Source organism: Manis pentadactyla, chromosome 6, assembly GCF_030020395.1.
Source record: "Manis pentadactyla isolate mManPen7 chromosome 6, mManPen7.hap1, whole genome shotgun sequence".
In the NCBI taxonomy this organism is placed as follows: Eukaryota; Metazoa; Chordata; class Mammalia; order Pholidota; family Manidae; genus Manis; species Manis pentadactyla.
In genome coordinates, this window is record NC_080024.1 from 134,770,776 (window position 1) to 134,792,584 (window position 21,809).

General features: G+C 50.2%; 1 protein-coding gene across 10 annotated transcripts in view; it reads left to right on the top strand.

Moving 5' to 3' along the window:
• Window positions 1-21,809, top strand: part of CTIF (cap binding complex dependent translation initiation factor) — a 294,942-nt gene that overhangs the window by 89,468 nt on the left and 183,665 nt on the right. For all 10 annotated transcript variants that reach the window (XM_036918637.2, XM_036918630.2, XM_036918629.2 and 7 more), the window contains 3 exons: window positions 14,493-14,566; window positions 15,793-15,897; window positions 21,625-21,700. In XM_036918637.2, the coding sequence (XP_036774532.1) occupies window positions 14,493-14,566; window positions 15,793-15,897; window positions 21,625-21,700 (255 nt within the window). The remainder of the gene's footprint in view (window positions 1-14,492; window positions 14,567-15,792; window positions 15,898-21,624; window positions 21,701-21,809) is intronic.

Genomic DNA, 21,809 nt, shown 5'->3' on the forward strand with positions numbered 1-21,809 from the left:
GTGGGGTCCAGAAGTCTCTCATTATCATGACAAGACACCGATTTCACCTTTGAGACCCAGAAATGTTTTCAGAACTGTGGACAAAGACCAAATATACCCAGGAAATATATATTTGGTCATGTAAATGACCAAATGTATTTCTTATGCTCATTATATCACAGGAAAGGTCTCCTAGAAGCCATGGGGCTGTTGGCATTCCTGTCACACCATGTAAAGCCCATCTGATCATCTCAGAGGAAGAAAGGGGGAGACATCTATGCCTGAGAAGGCCTCTGTGCCAACCACGGCCTGAGCCACAGGCACCTGGTGCCTTGTGGGCTGGAGGTGCAGAGCCTGTGGTGTCCGTGTGTGGAGAGCTGGCTGTGGCACAAGGGGAGGATGCTTTGCCTGAGTCCTGTGTGGTTGTACCCCCTGGCTGTGTAAAACTGCTCAGAGTCAAGAAAGCCTCAGTAGACCAAAGAGTTCAAGGTGTTTGAGGGGGGATTTCCTACAGATTTAGCAGCCAGGGAGCATTTGGTGTTAAACCCTGGGCAGTCCTGAAGCATGGCCCCTGCCTTCATGGGCTTATCACCTAGTTAAAAAGACAAGATACATGTGTAAAAGAATGACCAGTGCAGGGCAAGAGATGGAAGTGTGCAAAGAGTGGTCCAGTCCTCAGGTGTCCCTGCATTAAGAAGCTGGGCAGGGAGAGAGGGAAAATATGGTGGTGTGAGAAGTAAGGCAGAAATCTCCTCCCAAAACCACGTATAATATGAAAATACAGCAAATACAACTATTCCTAAAAGAGTGGCCAGAGGTAAGATTGCACCAGCCAGTCTACTGGGAAAAGAGATCATCTCATGGAAAAGGGTAAAGTCTTAAAACTGTGACCCTGGGACCTGAGCACTCTCCCCACCCCAGCTCACTGGCAGGAGGAAGAGAATCACAGAGGGGAGGGAGTAGAAGCCCAGCACTGCTAAATACCCAGCCGTAGAAATCTACTCCGGGAGCACAAACCCACATTGCATGGTGCTCTGGAGATTAGAAGGGTTGAAAACCAAAGTCAGAGACGGAGATTCCAGCTGCTTGAGGCAAGCAGGTTCCCACAACTGGCTGCTCTGGGACAAAAGAAAGGTGGATGCTTTGAAAGACTTCCCAACAGTGAGAGGGCTGCTAAAGGGGCAAGGATCAGGTAGACAAAATTGTCCAGGCATACTCAGCACAGCAGGATGGGAACTTTCAGGAGCTTCTGGCAGCCCATCTGCCTGGCCGGAAATGCATCCCTGAGGCCCCCACCACCACAATAAGAAGCCTGATGCTCCTTCCTCTCTGCCAGCACCTGCACGCAAACCTGCTGCCCCTGCCATCGCTCCAGACCAGCCAGAGGGCAGCCCCACCTACAGCAACTACAGAGGCTGCTCCTTGCGAGCATGGCTCATTGGTCCTGACAGCAGAGGCAGGTACTACAGCCAGGAAGCAGTAAAGGGCTCTGTCCTCCCAGCAGGGAGCAGCAAGACTCACCTGCAACCCCCACCATCGTGCCAGGCTGCTGGAGGGCAGCCATGCCCATGGCAGCTTAGGGCCTTAATGCACAGGTTGCTACCGGCAAACGGCTCACTGGCCCAGACAGCAGAGGCAGGCACTGCATCTGGAAAGCAAAAAAGAGCTCTGTCCTTAGGGTAGGCACTGGCATCACTCACCTGTGACCACTGCCATTGCTTCAGATACTGGGCAGCTCTGAAGAGCAGGGTGCCACCTACACTAACCTAATGTTTCTCATTATCCAATAGGATTATGAAAAGGCAGAAGAACCTTGTCCAGTCCAAATCCCTCAAACACCAGAAAGAGGGCTCAGTGAAACTGAAATCACCAATCTTCATAAAAAAGAATTCAAAATAAAAGTCATAAGCATGCTGACAGAGCTACAGAAAAATATTCAAGAGCTAAGGAATGAATTCAAGACAGAGATAGACACCTTGAAAAATATAGTAGCTGAAATGAAACATACAATGGAGGGATTTAAAAGTAGATTAGATGAGGTAGAGGAAATGGTAAATGGAATAGAAACTAGAGAACAGGAATACAAAGAAGCTGAGGCAGAGAGAAAAAAAAGGATCTCTAGGAATGAAAGACTAATAAGAGAACTGTGTGACCAATCCAAATGGAACAATATCCGCATTATACGGGTACCAGAACAAGAAGAGAGAGAAAATGGGATAGAAAGTCTCTTTGAGGAAATAAATGTTGAAAACTTCCCCAATCTGGGGAAGGAAATAGTCTCTCAGGCCATGGAAGTACACAGATCTCCCAACACAAGGGACCCAAGGAAGACAACACCAAGACATATAATTAAAATGGCAAAGATCAAGGACAAGGATAGACTATTAAAAGCAGCCAGAGAGAGAAAAAAGATCACCTACTAAGGAAAACCCATCAGGCTATCATCAGACTTGTCAGCAGAAACCTTACAGGCCAGAAGGGAGTGGCATGATGTATTTAATGCAATGAAACAGAAGGGCCTCAAACACAGAATACTCTTACCTGGCAAGGTTATCATTTAAATTTGAAGGAGGGATTAAACAATTTCCAGATAAGCAAAAGTTGAGGGAATTTACCTCCCACAAACTGTCTCTACAGTGGATTTTAAAGGGGCTGCTCTAGATGGAAGTGCATATGGTTTTTCAATCTGTGATCCTGTTTTCTTAGGGTAAATTCCTGGAAGTGGAATTCCTGGGTCAAATGGTATTTATAGTTTTAGTTTTTTGAGGCACCTCCATATTGCTTTCCACAATGGTTGAACTAATTTACATTCCCCCCCCAACCCTGAAAAAAAAAAGGAGCTGTGCAAGCTGACCAAAGGAGGTGGGACTGAGCAATCCTTTCTGAATGGAAGGAGGGCCATCATCTGGACCTGGGCACTGTTCACATTACTGGACAGAGAGGCAGGAGTTTGACTGAGATCAGCAAACCTTGGTGCAGTGATGAAAAGACCTGTTTTTGAGACATTAGCAACTTGGTCAATTAGGGTACAAACAAGAGCAGTATAAACAAGATAGAAGTTTCTTTCTTTTTTGCCCCCAACCTGGGTGGGTGTTCAGGGGTGGCCTGGCAGCTCAGCAGTAACAGGATGGGCTCCTTGGCCCCCACTGCTCTGCCCTCTCTAGGGTGTTGCCTTTGTCCTGATGGCCCGTGCTGGCTCATGTCCACATCCGCCCTCCTTCTGGGGGGAGTGCCCACCTGGCGCCTCATCTCCAGGAGCCTCTGACTTCCCCTCCCCTCATGGAGCAGCCGCCTTCCGATGCCCCTGGCGGAGGGGTCAACACTGGTCGGCATTCCTGAAGGACTGCCTCACAGGAAAGCCCAACACAGCTGGCGGGTCAGCTGCCCTGCCCACTGTCCTGAGTAGCTCCCTACAGGAGAAGAGCGTGTCCTCTGGGTGCAGCTCCGATAAGATGCTGCCGCCCATACATCTTCACCGCTCCCTTCGACCTGGCCTACCAGAGGCAGGAACACTGGACTAGCTCTTAGCAACACCTCCTAGCCCCATGGACACGCCCACTGGCCCCCTCACAGCACCCTCTTATCCAGGAAGACACCCTCACACTTAGTCACGTTGCAGTCAACTGTTCCATGTACATTTGCCTATTCCCTCAGCCTGCTGGTCAACCAGGAGATGGACACTAAGGCTGCCTGTACATCCCTGAGCACCCCTGGACTAGGGCCTTGCCCACAGTAGGCACTCAATAATGACACCTGAGACTGCAGTGAGTTGGCCCAAGCCCAGGCCATGCAGTCAGTCCCTAGTGGGCCCTCTTTTCTCTGGTCACACCAACTTTGCTGAGGTTATTGGGAGGATATGGCAGCTCTACCCCTCACCCCCCAATGGGAGAAAACTTCAGGGGGAAACTGAGGATAAATTGAAACTGGGGTGGCTGGCTGTTTTGGCACTTCCGTGATAGCCCTGTGTTGGCCACATGGCCCAGGAAAGTGGGGCTGGCAGGAGAATGCTGGGCTTCATGCCTGGGAAGCTGTGTGGTGGATCCCAGACCATGACCTGAATGAGGGGCCCAGGTGCAGGCCCCATCTGGGGATTAGTCATGTGCTGGGATTTTTGATTTTGTTATTTCAATTAATGTGAAAAAAAAAATACCTTGCTTTCTCTGAACCCTTTCAAAGGCACAAGGTGGGGGTGACCTAAGACAGGTCGAGTCCCATGAGATGGGAAGAAAGGGACTCAGATAGTCCTAATGAGGCCTGTCTAGCTGTCAGCATTGGGATTTGGCTGTATGTATTAGAATTGTGTGGATCCTAACAGCCTCTTCCCAAGAGGGCTCATCCACCCCTGAGTCATTTAGTGAGGAGATTAGAATAGTTCCCAACTTTTCACTGTAATAGAGGAAATGGGGGGAGATGATTGAGAGGAAAGCACCTGAAATGAGAGTCCAACCCAATGCACTTTACAAATGTCTCAAGTTGCTCTTCAGGGAAGTAAGCTGAAGGCCTATGAAAGGTTGTATGGAGTCAGGAGCAAGCAGGGAAGAAAATAAATGTGCACAACAGCAGCAGAACTTCTGATTAGACCTTGAGAAGGACTTCTTGATGTGGGGACTTCTTGGTGCACAGTGTTGGCTGTTGAGCAAGGTGATGAAATCTTTGCTGGGAACCTACTGAGCACACTTCCTTACTAGGCAGGTTCTTATGCGGCCCTGGGAAAGGTGGGAGTGTGTCAGAAGTGATGCCTTTGAGTCCTGGTTGATAGTCTATGGTCCCACATCCCCTGAAATGATGAGGAAAGGGCATTCCCCCATTCCGTCATGATGCCCAATAGCAAATTGAAGCATTAGGAGAGAGTGAGAAGAGCCTTATCCCAAGGACCAAGAGAACCAGACGTTGGCCCAGGTGTGACACGCATACCAGTGCCCCTTCTGCAAAATGAAGCATTTTTTGAGCTTCTCTGATCCTCCTGGAAATGTCTTTCACTGTTACATTCTGTGTCTTCATGAAATGACAGTTGGATCCAAATAGCTGCTAAAAGCAACAAGTCCAGATTTTCTCATTTCCTCCACTGTTTCTCCACCCAGCCTGATACCTGTGTCAACCTGCAGGTTGGGTATATCCTGGGTGCCAACATTGACTCTGATCCAGGAGATGACAGGTGGTACGCAGAGGTGAACCTCAACTACAGTGCTTGCCTCTGGCTCATAGAAAAGACTAGAAGGAATTTTCTGCCAGTCCTTGCTGCCCTCCAGTAATTATAGTATTTGGTTCAGTGCCAATTTCAAAACTGGCTAGTACAAATGATATCTTAGTAAAGTGCCTGGGTTTTTCATCAGCTTCTATGAATATTTAAGAAATATTTTGCATGTGTTCATGGTACTGCTCTCTACTCAGTCAGTATTTATTGAGCACCTGCTGTGAGCCTGGCAGACAAATGAGCTAGAGCCTTCTGACTCACTACCTGTCCATAGAATAGAGGCTGATTAACATGAAACAGGCTAAAGGCACACACACTGAGTCTCCCAAAGAGCCATCCTGATCACAGATACTGCAGTCTTTCCAAAGAACAGACCTGGTGGTCTCTCTTAGAGGGCACAAGATTTGATCTCTACCTCCAGGAATGGACAGGATATTTGACTAGATGGAAGGGAAGAGAGAGGAGGATGAACAGAGAAGCGGTGTTAGCAGAGGCTTGAGGTCGGCCATAATGTTGGCAGGTTAGAACAACAGGAGAGCGCATAGCTAGAGTAGATGGGTGGTGCTGGGTAGTCTTAGGGTGGTGGGGGCGGGGGCTGGTGAGAGCCAAGGTGTCTCTGTGCTCTGTTGAGGTGATGGGACTGCTGTCCAGCCTCACCCCTGTTGGTGTACCTTGTACATCTCCTGTTTCCTCTGGCCTTCCACACAGGTAAAGTCTGTTCCCTTGTATCAGTCAGGATAGCCTAGGTAATGCTGCAGTAACGAACAACCCTGAGTCTCAGTAACATTAAGCATCCTGCTCAGGTTCTTGATGGAGCAGCTGCTGTTCTGAGCAGCTGCCATGACAGCGGGAGGAGGGCACTGGAGGGCCTTGCATGGGCAGTTCCACACTCCAACCTGGATGTGCACACATCACTTCCACTCTTAGCCTGTTGCTCAGAAGTGGTCACACAGCCCCAGAACCCATACATACAGCCCTGAGAAGCATGATCCTACTAGGCCTGGAATGGGGAAACCAAATTACTTGGTGGTTGACTGGCTGGAATGACTGTCATGTGCCCCACCTCTGGTAGAAGCTCACCGGAGGCTGGGGCTGACCTCTTCCTCTCCACATCAGATCCGGAGCTAAACAGGTCTCCACCAAACCCTAAAGACCTCATGGGCTCTTAGGCTGACACACAGCTCAGCCAGAAGTCACCTGATTCAATCCCATGCGTCGCAGGACCCACGTCATGTTGGTATCAAGCTGCTGAACTTTTCTGATAATGGGGAGCCCACTGCTTCACAAGGCATATCAGACACTGTTTGGCAGCCCCATTGCTAACAATGTCTTTCTTTGATTCAGCCCCAAAGTGCTCCAGCGGGTGGCTTTGGTTTTCCTTCTCTTGCCCATGGCTATTGAGTCCATCCCCCAGAGTCTAGCACAGCAAGTCTGCTTTTTAAGGTAAATATCCTCAACTCCGCAGCTGTTTCCTTTTGTCCTAGTTAGTTCATTCCTTTATTTATTTGTTCTTTGATCCATTGATCCAACCAGCAAGGCATCCTTGAGTGCTTTGCTAGGAACTGGAATCAAGATGGTGAAGGGGTGTGCATGGCCTCCATGTACATAGAGGGCAGAGTGGAGAGGATAGACACTTAAACCGCAGTGCCTTAAGAAGCCTGGGGCCTGACTCGGTGGTTCTCAGCTCCTGCCTGTCCCTGGGATACCCTGCTGGGAGCACTCTAAATATGAGCTATAATTCCTCTCAACGAGCCTCCCAGGACTGCACACAGTCCTGCTGACGTGATCTGACCATACAGCCCCCGCTGCTCCCAGCATGTGAGTCTCTCTCTTCCAGAAGTTGCCATCTGTCCTCTCCTCGAGGTGCTTTCTGGCTCCAGCTGCCCAGGAGGAACCAGGGTAGAACACTTAAAGTGGTATTGGTGATTGGCTTTTGTAGGGAGGACAGTCGGCTGCCAGTCACTGAATGCCTGCTGTAAACAGTTGTGTGGCCTGGTCTCTGTCCTTGGAGAACCTAGCGTCTACTTAGGGAAGTAAGACTTTCTCAAGTGGAAAAGCAAAAGTCCAGAGTGGCGTGTGAGTGTGGAGAGGAGTGGGGCTGGTGTCTGCAGAGGAGGTCAGATGCACAGGCAGGAGGGAGGAGGCGCCATGCTGCCGTGGTGATGGCATTGGACGGGGGGTGAGACACACACCCTAGCCTCTGCCTTACCGTCCAGTCATAAGTGAGATACATCAATTCATTGTAGCCTCAGTTTCCCCTCTGACAAATGAGATGAACTAGACTTAAGGCCATCAAAATGTTTTATTAAACCTGGCTGCTCCTGGGAAGATGGAGATATTCTTTTTTATATTCCTCCTACTGAGTACAACTAAAACCCTTGGCCATCCTATATAAAAACAATATTAAGAAGATTCTGAAAGGTAGAGAGAAGGCAGACCAGCTAGGGTCCTTGGACCCTGAGCAGTGACACAGTAGTGCCTTCCCTGGGTTTTCTTTTTGCCTCCTGTATCCCCAACTTGTTGCTGAAGAAGCAGATAAACAGGAAATGCCAATGTACACAGATTTTCTTAAGTCCCACTACTGTTTTCTCTATGCAAAGGTCCAGGAAAAGGGTAACCTGGCAAGACAGAAAACTTTTAGATAATAACTGCTATGTTCCAGCCAAACAGCACAGATAAAAACTGTGGCCTCACCCCCACCTCCACCAGCAAAGACCCAGTGGGAGACTCAGGGTTGTAATGGAGGTGCCGCACCCTCTCCCCCATACCGGGGCAGTGTTCAAGATTGGCCAAGTAGGAAGCTGGGATAGTCATCCCTGCTGGCTTGTGAGAAGGCCTCCCACCCTCCCCCATGGTATTGTTGGAGACCATTGGAGGGACCTGGACTTCACCCCCATTCAGAGTATTGAGGCACCCCTCCCCCTCCCTGTTGGGATGTGTCAGAGCTGGTTCTAATGGAGAGCTGGGACTTCCACTACTGCCCAGTGATAATGAGGCCACCCCACGACAGTCAGTGGGGACCGTGTGGGTCCTGAAACTCCCATCTCCACCGGGCCATAACAGTAGGTGCACTCCTGGACTTCTGCCTCCACTGGCAGGTAGGCTGGGCCTGCTGTCCCTCCATGCCCTCTGCCAGAACACTGTCAGAAAAAGCATTCCATTAAAACTGAAGATTTAAATACAGTTCAGAGTCTCATAACCTAACATAAAAGGGTCCTGATTGCAATAAAAAATCATTTGTCATACCAAGAACCAGGAAGATTTCAAACTGTATGAAAAAAGACAATGAATAGATGTCTACACTGAGATGCAAAATTGGACGTCATCAAAATAAAAAACTTTTACTCTGGGAGAAAAAACCCCTGTTCAGAGAATGAAGAGGCATATGACAGAGAGCGAGATTTTGTAAAATATTCCTGACAAAGGACTAATACCTGGGCTATATAAAGAACTCTCAAAACTCAGCATTTTAAAAAATCCAATTAGAAAATGGACAAAATACTTGAGGAGACATTGTCCACTGAAGAGGATATATGTATGGAACAAAAGATGTTCAACATCATTAGCCATCAGGGAAATAAATTAAAGCCACAATGGAATATTTCTACACATCTATCAGAATAGCTAAAAATTTTTTTAAATAGTGGCAACACCAAATACTGGTGGAGATACAGAGAAATTGGATCACTCATACATAGCTAGTCGGGTCGTAAAGTGGTAGAGCCATTCTGGAAAACGGTTAGGCAGTTTCTTAAAAAACTAAACCTGTAAGTACCATATGATCCAGAAATTGTACTCCTTAGTGTTTATCACAGAAAAATGAAAAACTTCTGTTCATACCAAAACCTGTACTGAAATGTTTATGGCAACTTTGTGCATAATTGCCAAAAACTGGAAACAACCCAGATGTCCTTCAACAGGCAATTGGTTAAAACAAGCTGTGGCACTCAGCAGTAGAAAGGAATCACCTAGTGACACAAAACACAACCTGGATGAATCTCAGGGAATTATGCTGAGAGAAAAAAGCCAGTCTGTGATCCATTTATTTAACCTCTTGAATTGACAAGATTATAGAAATGCAGAACAGTCGTAGCAGTTCCCAGGGATTAGGGAAGGATGGCAGAATGAAGTAGGTGTGAGCACAAAAGGGCAGCAGGAGGGAGGGATCCTTGTGCTTAGGCGAAACATGCTTGGCCCCAGCCTCCATCAGTCTCCCATCTGTCCCTGGAGGTCTGTACTCAAAGACAGGAGAGATAGAGGGGGAAGGGACAGAATGGACGAAGTTTCAGAGTGCGGAGAATGGCCTTTCCTACTCCTGAATGAAGCCCTGCTGCCACACAGGAGGCTCTCTCTGCTGGTCTGTGCTCTGTCATTCTCCTGCCTCAAAGGCCTTCTATGAGGGGTCCATCAGCGTCTTTCCCACGAGCATGTGTGGGCACTGTCCTCGGTGCTGAAGCATGCAAACACACACAAAAACACGCATGCGCGCGCAGGACGGGAGTGTTCCTCCTTGGGCCCGCACTTGGCTCCTTAGTTCCTCTCTAATCAAGCAAACAACCCAGGTTACCCTCAAAGTCTGGTGTAATTTGGACCACTGAGGACTCTCAGACCCAGCTTACAGGAAGGCCCTGTTTTGGCCCAGGAGATAACTTGGCTCCTTCTGTCTGTAAACATTTCATGTGTTGTTTAGAGCTCTCAATGGTCAGAGCTCTCCCAGTGTCTCATATGTTCCACCTGCTCTCTCCTGACCCCGATCTGGGAATCTCCAGTCTAGTCCAGATGCTGGCGGTACAGAGTGAGGCCCCCCAGAAGTGGCTTGCAAGCCAAGGATCCTGCTTACCCCACTCTCAGTCCAAACTTAGGCTATGTGCATGAAGTTTCCCCTGGAGCCCCAGAGCCTCTCGCTGTGACCCCCAAGCCAGCAGCATAGGTGCTATGTAGCCTGTCATGCGGTGCTTGGCTACATGTCATCCTCCACTGTTCTGTTAGTCCCCGTGACCCCCCAGTTGAGTGGAAAGGTTTTTGAAGTCAGTGATAATAGCCTCAGGCCTGTCGTGGCCAACACAGTGACCCTGTGTTAATCCACTTATGTAGGTGTAGACTGGCACTTAAGGCAGGGGATGTAGGGAGGGTGAATGTGGGGAAAATGTAGAAGTTCCTATAGCCAGGATTCTCACCTGACCCTAACCACTCGATGTAATTGGCCTACTGCTAGACTGATGCTTCCACACCTGCAGGCAGTAAGCTGTTATTGATGGAGTCACTATATAAAGAGCTCTGCTCAGTGCTCTGGGGCAGAGGCAGAGAGGAGGTGGATTATGGACCTGCAGACTGCTGGATACAGGTGTGATTCTAGTGCTCGAACTACCACCAGGAGAATAAAGCTGGGTATAAAACCCTTTTACCCCAAGAATATTCCATTGTCATTTCTCAGTCTCACTGAATCCATAGTAAACTTGCCTGGGGCTGAAACCCTCAGGCAAGACAGTGACCTTAGGAAGGAGAGAAGCCTTGTTCATTGTCAAGGGGGCATCCCTCCCCGTCAACTCGCCTGGGAACCCTGTGTCCATGCAGAGAGAATCCACGTAAGAGTCAAAGCTTGCTTACCCATAAGCAAAGGTCACTCTGCAGTTCTGTATTAAGAAAAAAGTGGCATAGAAGAGGGGTTTTTTTACCCTCTGCTCCTGACTTAGCATGTTTTTCTCCTGTCCAGTGATTCCCTCTCTCCTTATTCTGTTCATTTATGCACAGGCCCTCCCTATACATCCTGTCCTTACACATCTGTCCACCAGCACTGCCTTCTCAAATATGGGCACAGATGGACTTAGAGAACCCAAATATTTGTAGGGGATGGATATGCTACTACCTTATGGAAATCTGCAGTGGGGTCAGAATTCATTTGAATACTGTAACTGCCTAGTGCAGTGGTTTAGAGCATAAACTCTGAGCTACCCTGTATGTGCTCCCATCCTGGGAACTCTAATTGTGCATGTAACAAAAAAAACTCCAAGTCTCAGTTTTCTCATCGTTGAAGTGGGGATGATGATAATTTCTGCTTCCTAGGGTTGTAAGCAATGTAAAGTGCTCAGATGATGTCTGGCAGGCATGAGTGCTGTGCCCATGTCTGCTCTTGTCATCGTGTGGAGTCTGTCCTCCCTGGAGCGGGGACAGCTGTGCACCCAGTGGGGCCTCTCAGAGGCAGCTCCAGTCTCCCTGCCCGTGGGCAGGCCATTGCCATTTCTTCTGCCACATGGTTTAAAGTGCTCATTATTCCTTTGTGATCTGTTCTGAGAGCAGCACAGTTCACCCTGGCATGGGGCCCCCTAATTGCCAGTAAAAGGGGCTGTTGTTATTCTGCAGCATTTAAGTGCTAAAAATGATTCATTGAAAAGGGTGATTGTTTCTGATAAGGCTTCTCAGAACCCTGGCATTGCAGCAACCTGTGGGGCAGGGGCTGGGTGACCTCAGGACTGGGGAGGCGATGGGAGAAAAGCTGTGGTCACCAGGAATTACAAACTGAATATGGTCTTGAAGAAGCCAGGGAGGTTTTGTGGAGAGCTCTCAGTGCCTAGACACTGAGGCCTTACACCAAATCAATGATGCTTGGGAATCATCCCAAGGCTAGGATGGGGGGCAACTGGACAAGGTGGTACAGCAGAATAGTAAAGCCAGAGTTCCTGCTGTTAAGATGATAACAGACTAATTGGAGAAGAATGTGTTAGATGACTGTTTTACAAAGCAGGATCTGTGGAACCCTAATCCTGCACAATGCTCTGGAATAAAGAGGAAAGATGGGATAGTTTTCTGGCCAGAGAAATTTAGGAAATGCTGTATACCCTTTTGCCACCTACTTGAAGAATCAACATCCACCTAAACCAGTAAAAGCCCTGAAAAGTTATGCAATAAAGTAATTTATTTAACAATCTTTTAACTCAGTGTGTCCCAGACATTGACTAGGGAGCCTTTCTGAACCTCTTTTTTCCCACGGAATTCTTTTCAACATCAAGTGTTTCTTAAAGTGTGGTCCGTGGACCACCCCAGCCACACCCAGTTTAAACCACCAACACTCCTGTCCAGGTGATTCAGGTGCACATTGACATTTGAGAGACAGCACATAGCGTTTCCGAACACCACTGGGGAACTCTGTCTTGAGGAGTTGGGAAGGGAATCAACCACTGGGGCATGCACTGTACATACCTTCTTCTTCCCTTTTTGGGCTGAGATTTGAAGGAGGTAGATGTTGCTTCCAAGCACCAGGCTATTTCTTCAGCCCCTGGTGATAAACGGTTGCATGCAGTGATTATATGCCTGTCACATCCCATTGCAACAGACTCTCAGGAAATGTCCAGATTCTTGTTACATGCTGTAGTTGTGTCACATAGAGGGACACTAAGGAGATTGTTCACTGTGTCCAAGATTTTCACTTTGAGTCTCTCCAGACACTTGCCCTCTCACCTGTTAGGGTGCTCACCCTAATGGGGGTTACCCTCTTACATTCAGCACGGAGAGGCCAATCCGCTTGCTCACAGCCCTTGGAATGTCATTTGATGGCTTGAGGGTCCTCATTCTTGCCCCTTGCTGTCACGTCCGCCAGGGCTGCTGAGTCACACAGCTCCAGGTGTACCATCCACATTTCCTTCCTGGAGGTGTGCCTTCAAGGCACCCCGGGACTATGCGAAGATGGCACTTTTGTTCCTCGGCTCAGCATCAGGGTCTGTGGGGATAATGGAAGTCCCTATGGCCAGGATCCTCACCTGACCCTAAACCACTCGATGATGTAATTGGTCTTCTGCTAGGCTAATGCTTCCACATCCTAGACAATAAGCTGTTATTGCCTGAGTCACTATATAAAGTGCTCTGCCCAGTACTCTGGGCGGAGGCAGAGAGGAGGTGGATTATGGACCTGCAGCCTGCTGGATGCAGATGTAAGTCTAGTGATCAACCTACCACCCAGAGAATAAAGCCAGGTATAAACCCTTTTACCCCTTGGCTGAAACCCTCAGGCAAGACAGGGTCACAGTGTCAGTGGGGAGGGAATAGAGGCAGGAGGTAAATCATTGTGAGAAGTAAGGAGACCTAACCCAGTGGAAATGTAGAGCTGAGAACCAGTGGAGGGGCCCCGGAGAGGGGCCATGAAGGGCACAGAGGGAGCAGGCACAGTGCAGATGCTCCTGCAGCATGGTAGGGCATGGCTGTGCAGGCACAGGTATCTGGAGGTTGAGCTGATGGGGAGGGTGGTGGTCTGAGGAGCAGGATTTTTGCTGGGAATGGATTGTAACATCCCTAAGTTTTCCAGCATTTAAAAGAAGTTTCAGGTTCTATGTGTCAGTTTGGAAATATGTTCTCTGGGTTGTTGTGAGGATGGGTGAGAGTTGTGGGGATTCAGTGGGAAAACTGTGTGTAGAGTCTGTCAACTATGAAGCACTGTAAAAATAGGCAGCCTGGTTGCCACCTGCTGTGGCTCTCCAGCTGGGCCTGTCAACCTCTAGGAACTTCCTTTCTCACCTCAAAGTAGAGGTGGTAACAGTGCCCAGGGGTCGGTATGTGTGCGCACTGGGCAGGAGAGGCAGCTCTCCTTGGGAACTGTCAGCACCTGTGTGCAGTGCTGGGGCATCTCCTCCAGTCTCTGCTCTTTGTCCTTCCCACCCATTAGCCAGGGGCCTTTTCCCTGGACACCAGGAGGTCTAGAGGTCGGCAGGTCTCCATGCCCAGGGCAGGGCCTGAGTTTGAGATGCCAAGGTGCCTCCTGTAGCTGGAGGGCAGCACCCCCGACATCCAGGCTGTGGCATGGCTGCCAGCTCTCTGCAAGGTGCCTCAGTCGTGCAGGAGCTGAGGTGACCTGCACTGGCACAGCCCTCCCCTCCCCGCCCGTTGAGAAGTGGTGGCAGAGAGCCCAGCCTCGGCCCAGGAGGGAGATTTCTTTGCCCTCCGCACTGCCCTTGAGCTGCCTTCCGGGGGAATTGTTGCCATCTCTGTGAGATGCTGGATCTGGCTATGACCTTCCTGCCCCTTTTCCCAGTTGTTCTCTCCCTCTCTCTGTCCCATGTCTGCTCTCTGGTGACCTTGAATCCCAGGAGAGTAATGGATCTTGATGTCCTCATCTGTGACCTGATCTTTCAGACACAGAGACCTCAGGGCTGCGCCTCGTCACACAGTTTTCAATCAGTTGGCATGCATCTGAGTAGACCTACTGTGTGACCGACAGGGAGGGCCTCTGTAGTCCTCTGCAGGACTGGGCTTTGGGGAAGGCTGCCGCCCACTTGTTCAAGGCCTTGGCCAAGCAAATAACCCCACCCCTTCTCTCCCTGGTCTCTTTCAGAACGGCAGCAAAGACAGCTCTCTGGACATGCTGGGCACGGATATCTGGGCTGCCAACACCTTTGATTCCTTCAGGTAAGTCCTCTTCCTCCTGTCTGTGGTGGTGGCTCCACCTGGGACCCCAGCTTACTTGCCTTTATGCCCTGTGGGGCCTTTGGGGGCTGGGTAGAGGCTGAGAGTTCACCAGTCAAGAAGTGGCGAGCAGTAGAGAGGCGGGTAGGCTAGGAAGGGTGAGGCTGCAGAGGAAGCAGGTCAGAGAAGAGAGGGAGGTCCAAGGTGAGAGGGTGAGGGAGACATGCGCAGAAAAAGAGAAGAGGCGGGGAGGTAGTGGGAAACGAGGGTGGAGGGAACAGGAAGACAGAAGCTGACAGTCCCCCCACAGGGCAGCAGGAGGGAAGGCAAAGGAGGACCCTGGAGGTGGAAAGGTGGAAGACAACCTGTGTCAGAGTCAGGGACAGACAGCTGTGGCCACAGACCCCCACCCCTCCCACCTGCACTCACAAGGGCTAGGCAGCTGGCTGCAGAGAGCTCTGGAAGAAGGAAGGACTGTCTGTGGTTCAGACTCTAGAAAGTTCCTGATGGGCCAGATTAGAAAAATAGGTATTGGCCACAGTTCCTCAGAACGTGGGAATGGTGCCTCTCAAGGGTTTGCTAATGGGAGCCTGCCATGGTCCACTCCAATGGAGAGTGACAGCTTTGGGCCATGAATGGCAGTGGCCCTTGGGCTGAACTCCATCCCTGGCCCTACAGCTGGCCGACACTGGGCTTGCTCCAGGCACACCCCTGGCTGGGACTCAGGCTCACCCAGCATGGAAGTGCTGTGTGTCTCCGGGACTGGAACCTGGGAGGCCTGGCCTGTTTCCCCATGAACTCCTACCTCAGAGCTACCTTGTGGATATTTGAGCTGCTGTCAGAAGGCTCTAGTGACAGGTTTTGGCTTGCTTTCTCCAGCCTTTCTCAAGTGTGGGTGTGAAAACAAACTCCGAAGTGTTTTAGGGGGACTGCTGTAGAGTAGGGATCAGGTGCACATGTGTTTTATAGGCACGCATCACCGTCCAGTGGGATGGGAGAGAGATGAGGACTTCATGAGCAGCCCCCTGCCCCACTGTATGTGAGCACAGAGCTGACACCTCAGCCTCCATTCTAAGAGAGGGGTTCCTGCTGACCCTGCCCTTCCCTTCCGTCTGCGTCTTTCTGAGGACACTTCCCTGCCAGGGTTGTGCCGGGGTGTCTGGTCCCCATCAGTAATTGGGCTTGTCCCCCGCTTTTCCTCGCATTTCTCACCCTCCCTCGCCCTCTAGTGGTGCCACCTGGGACCTGCAGCCTGAAAAGCTGGACTTCACCCAGTTCCACCGGAAGCTGCGACACACGCCTAAGCAGCCCCTGCCACACATCGACCGTGAAGGGTAAGGGGCGGCCAGAGGGCCATTACACAGGGGCAGGGTGGGGTTGGGGACAGCTGTGGCTGTACTGGGGCGGAGAGGGGCCCTCCCCTGGGCAGGCAGGCGTCCCTGCTACACAGTTGGCTGATGTCCAGGGAGGCAGTCCACCCAGCACTGCAGGCTCACTGCTGTCTCTCCAGAAACTCCACCCTTCACTGGTCAGCCCCCTCATGCCCCGCTGCCCACTTCTCTTCCTGACCACCCAGTGGCCCTGTAATCAGTAATCAGAGCTCACACTTGGCCAGAACCACTCAGAGGCTCCTCAAAACAGCTGAACTCCCTGAGCTCTGGATCAGAAAGTCTGGGATAGGACCTGAGAATTTGCATTTCTAACAAGTTCCCAGGGAATGCTGATGCTGCTGGTCCAGGGACCCCACTTTGAGAACACCGGTGAAGTGGCTAATTTTACACTGGGTTATCTCCCTCCACTTATTTCATGTATCAGTGTTGCCTTCTCCTTTTAAAGTTGGTGTCAGGGCCTGGGATGACCTCAGGATGAGAATGTGACTCCAGCCAGATGCAGATGGTTTCTTTTCTTTCTTTCTTTTTAAGATAATTTTTATTGAGGTAAAATCCATGTAACAGAAAATTAGCCATTTTAAGGTGTTCATTTCAGGGACATTTACTACATCCGTCACATTGTGTAACTACTACCTCTAGCTAGTTCCAAACAATTTCCAACATCCCAATATAAACCCAAACCCATTACACAGGTATTCCCCCTTCCCCTCTCAGGCCTGGCAACCTCCAACCATCTTTGACCTGGCAACCTCCAATCTTTCTGTTTCTATGGACTTACCTCTTTTGGATATTTATATAAATGGAATCATAGGTGGTCTTCTGTGTCTGGCTTCTTTACTGACATAATATTTCCAGGGTTCATCTACATCATAGCATATATCAGTATGCTCTTCCTTTTCATGGCTGAATAATAGTCCATCATATGGATATACCACCATTTTTTAATCCGTTCATCTGCTGATGGACATTTGGGTTGTCTCCCCCTTTTAGCTTATTGTGAATAATGCTGCTATGAACATTCACATATGAGGATTTGCTTGAGCCTTTGTTTTCAATTCTTCTGAGCATGTGCCTGGGAGTGGAATTGCTAATGGTCCAATTCTGACACCAATTCCAGTGTGGTTTTTTTCTCCCATTACCACCAAACAATACTCTGACATTAGCTGAGTGTCTTATAATTCAAACTCAATTCTGATACTGTCTGCCTGGAGATAGTGTCAGATCCCACAGGTTAAAGGTTAGGTCCTATAAAATGCCCTCCTCCCCCAGACTTCAGGCACCAGTTGCAAGTCTTGGTCATCACCTGCGCTTCTGGCTGACTGGCTGTAAATAGGCTGTTTCAAGGGCCTCTTCCTCCAATTCAATTAATTTGCTAGAGAAACAGAAGCCAGAGAAACATCTTAATAGATCACTGGTTTATTATAGAGAGATAGAACTCAGGAATGGGCAGATGGAAGAGACACACAGGGTGAGATGTGGGGAAAAGACGAAGGGCTCCCTTGTCCTCTCCCAGCACCTCCACGTGCTCACCAACCTGGAAGCTCTCGGAACCCCCTCCTTTTAGGGTTTATGGAGGCTTCATTACAAAGGCACAATTGATTAAATCATTGGCCATTGCGTTTGGTTCAACTACACCCCCTCTCCCCCTCTGGATATCTGGACTGAAAGTCCCAACCCTCCAATCACACAGCAAACCAGACCCCCTCCTTAGGTGGCCTCCAGACATGCCAAAAGTTGCCTCATTAATACAACAAGAGAACTTTTATCTCTCTGACCGCTTAGGAAATTCCAAGGATTTTAGGAGCTCTGTGCCAGGACTGGGGATGGAGACTAAATATATCTCATTACAGAAATCACAATATCACACATGGTAATTCTATGATTTAACTTTTTGAGGGCCTGCCAAACTGTTTCCCAAGCAGCTGAATATTTTACATTCCCACCAGCAGTGCGCAGGGACTCCGATTTCTCCACGTCCTCGCCAACACTTGTTATTTTTCCTTTTTTAAAATTACACTGATGGCTTTTATTTTCCTTCTAATCCTTCCTTGCCCTGTCACTTCCAGTCTGAACTTAAGTGATACTGTTAACTACTTCCCTGCATCTCACCTGTCCTCTGCCCCACCCCACCCCAGGTGGTCACCCTTTCTCTTAGCAACACTGCTGTCCCCAGTGCAACCACTTCAGAAGGCAGATGTTTCCATCCCTATTACAGAGACAAGAGAAATGGAGTTCAGAGAGGCAAAGTAACCTGCCTAGGTAGCAGAGCCATGATTTCAGGCCTTCTGATGCCATCACACCACAGTATCCTTGAATTGGCTAACTCCCTTAAAATTGTAGGCAAAATTGTGTTCACATGAATATATTCTTGGAAAAAGCCCATCACTTGAATCAGACTCTCCCAGGGGACCCCAGCCTCTTACCTTGCCTCCTCTTTTCATCACCCTGCATGTGTGAGTTCATTCAGAACTCTTGGGGTTGATTTTATTTGGGTGGAGAAGGGAGATGGCATTAAACTGGAGGCATCCTGTTAGGAGACAGAGCGAAGTGGAGGCTGGACCCTGAGGCTCCCTTGGCCTGCCTCACACCCAGCTGCCCTTCTCTGCACACTCAAGCCTCCCGTTCAACAGCAGTGAGGCCATTTTCCTCCTGAGCTGCTGGGCAGCACAGGGCACACTGCTCTCCAACTCTGAGTCTAGGAAAGCTGACCTTCCCTCAGCAGGTCAAGTTCAGGAGCTGGTTTCCAGCATATGATGCTTCCTACCTGTCCTGCTGGGGAAGCTAGTTAGAGCTTGGGCTGCACCATGGGAACTAGGTTACTGAGAGGAACACACAGACATTGTATAAAATACGGTCCCCAGAGGGACTGTTCACTCTGCTGTTAAAAGGAAACGTGAACCCATTCATGAATGAGACTGTAAGGAAAAAAGACTGTTGTGTGAGGTAGACGTTCAGAGTGTGGGCTTCATAAAATAAGTTTCTGGGTGTGCAGTTAAACAAAGTAAATGCGAGGGGGTTAAAGAAGAGAGCATTTGGGGGGAATGAAGTGTCTGGGGAAGACTTCTGGAAAGAGATGGCATTTTCCTGGGACACTCCCATCCCTCCTGTGTCCCTTGGGAGCACATAGATGGCAAAACCAGTGGGGAAACTGAGGCCCAGAGACAGAAACGATGGTGCTGCTTTATAGACTGAAGGTGTCCAATGGGGAATGTGAATTAAGTCGAGCTTTCCGAAGGTGTCTGCGCCAGTTCATGCACATTCACATCTTAGCAAAATCCTGTTTGGCAGTAGCAATACATGACCCTCGGGGGAGGAAATGTTCCCCATGTGCCGAGAGCCATTGTCCTTTCTGGAGCCAGAGGAACTGCTTTCCAGCTCCAGGCCAGCTCACCCACTCACAGGAGCCTGCCAGACTCGGGGTCATCCACAGACACACGGCTGTCTGGCCAAGTCCTGTCTCTCTCAGGTTGCTGAGGGAGGCCAAGTACCGTGTCCAGCAGCCCCCTGTGGCTAAACCAGGAACTGTGTCACCCTTAAGAGTCCTGCCATCCTGGGGACAGAGTCCACATGCCCAGCCACTGCAGCATCCCTTGGAAGCAGGGTACCTCTGGGTTGCCAAGGCTTCCCACAGCCCATGTTTCCGTGGAGGGACAGAAATTGCAGCAGGTGGTTGCCTTGGAAACCCTGTTGACAGCAGTGACTCAGCTGGTCTGTAGCAACCTTCTGCTGCTCTCTGAACCTGCAGTCCCGAGCCCTGAGCTCCAGACAGGGCAGGCCTGGGGGGCAGCAGCCCTCATGGCTCACGGCCCACTGACGACCCCAGGGGCTGCCAAGGTGACAATGTAAGGCCAAATCTGTGCTCTGCCAGGCTGGTACCCAGAGTGTGGTTGGGTCCAGAGGTGCTTTATGAGCATGCGACCTGGGAGAGGGGGTGTCAGCCATCCCAGTAGGCCAAGAGCCCCCAGCCCTCTCCTCCCCCACTGCCGTGGCGTGTACACAGCACAAATGACTGCAAGCAGCTGGAGTCTTCACAGGCCAGTCCATCTCTCTTCCAGGCAGATTTGTTAGTTAAAAGGTGGTTGGATGTTTCTAGACCTTTCTCCACCTCCTCATCTGCAGCCTATCACATGGAGAGGCTCCGGTGGGGACAGAGGAGGAAAGAACTCTCTTCTTTTCCCTCAAGCCCACCCATTACACGCTTACCCCGCTCTACCCCAGCTCCATCTCCCAGAACCAGAGCTGTCCTCCCAGCCCAGCCCTCTAGGGCTGTCTTGCCCTTTTGCATACCCCCTTTTGCCCCCTCCACACCCCTCTCCAGTCACTTAAATGCTGATGTCCCTGCTGGCAACACGCTTGCACCTTAGCTCCAGACCTTTGTCCTGCTGCCCTCTGCCTGGGACATCCGGCCGGATTCTTGACTTGGCCAGCTCACAACCCATCTCCCTCCCTCTGCCCCAGAATGTTCAGGAAGCTGATCCTGTGGATTCCTATAGCGTCCTCTCTAGACCCCAACTGAGCACTGCTACTGTGCTGTGGCACCAGAGGCCCCGTCTATTCCTTGTTTACACCAGAGCCTAGCCTGGACAGGAGCCCTGCTGGGGTGTAAGCGCTTGTTTTATGGGGGTGTAAGTTATACTTTCCTGTACCCAAGCCTTGCTGGGTTTCACAGCCACCCTATTTCTCTTCCTCGGGGTTTCAGGGCTCCTCTCTCCCCAGGACTTTAATAACACATCGTGTGCTGCCCCTTAACTGGTGCTCAGGCTTGCAGCCCTGCTAGATGAGCTTAGGCCACGTTTCTTAAGAGCTGTGTGCTGTCTGAGGGAAGAAGCCACACAGGATTTATTTGCCAGGACCCCAGGGGAAGTTGACAGGGCCAAAAATATAAGAGATGCTCTGCAAATATTGAACAGATAAGCTAATCTCTGCAGCTGCAAAATGCTGCCACCAGCCCACTGGGCAGCCCTCACCATCCTTTGGTCAATGATAACAATAACAACAGTAGAAACTAATACTTACTAAGCACAGAGTTGCCCAGTTAGTAAGGAATGCAGCTGGGTTCCAACCCTGGCAGGCTGTTTCCAGAGCCTGCACCTTAAATATGCAGAAGACAGGGACCTTTGCCAGCAAACAGCCCAGCATCTCTGTTCTGATGGTGTGCCTGCCCACAGAGGATGTGAAGACAGAGCATCACCATTTGCATGGGCCTGTCCAAAGGCCAGCCAAGGAGGGAGGAAGCCCCGCTGGGGGCCTGTGTGACCTTGAGAAAGTTGCTTAGTCTCTGTTCATTTATTTTCCCTTTGGTGTAATGGGACATGATGCTGGGCTCTTGCAGGAGCTCTGATAGGCTTTGGGATATTCATCAGCAAGAAGCTGGGTGTTTTTGCCTGGGAGGGCCAAGGGGACTCTGGTACCAGTCTCACCCACCATAGGATGGATGCCACACTAGTGCTCACCTGTCCCCACCGGCTGGTGCCAGCATTCCTGCCTGCGCACAGGGCTTGAGGCAGGATCTGTGTTGTCGGGCTTGGAGTGGGACAGGCTGATCATGCAGGCCTTGAGGGAGGCAGGCCCAGGGTCTTCTGACTGCCCCTGCTCAACCTGCTTGCGAGGCCAGGGCAGGATGCATGAATGTGCTGACTTCTTAATGCTTTTCTGTCTTTTCTGATCCAGGTGTGGAAAAGGGAAGCTGGAAGATGGGGATGGGATCAACCTGAATGACATTGAGAAGGTCCTTCCAGCCTGGCAGGTAGGTACAGGGGCAGAGTCTCCAACGTCCCTCACCCAGGTCCTGACCCTCAGCCTGCACAGGGTCTATGCTTCTTGCCCCAGGAGGGGAAACTAATGGACTGCCTTGG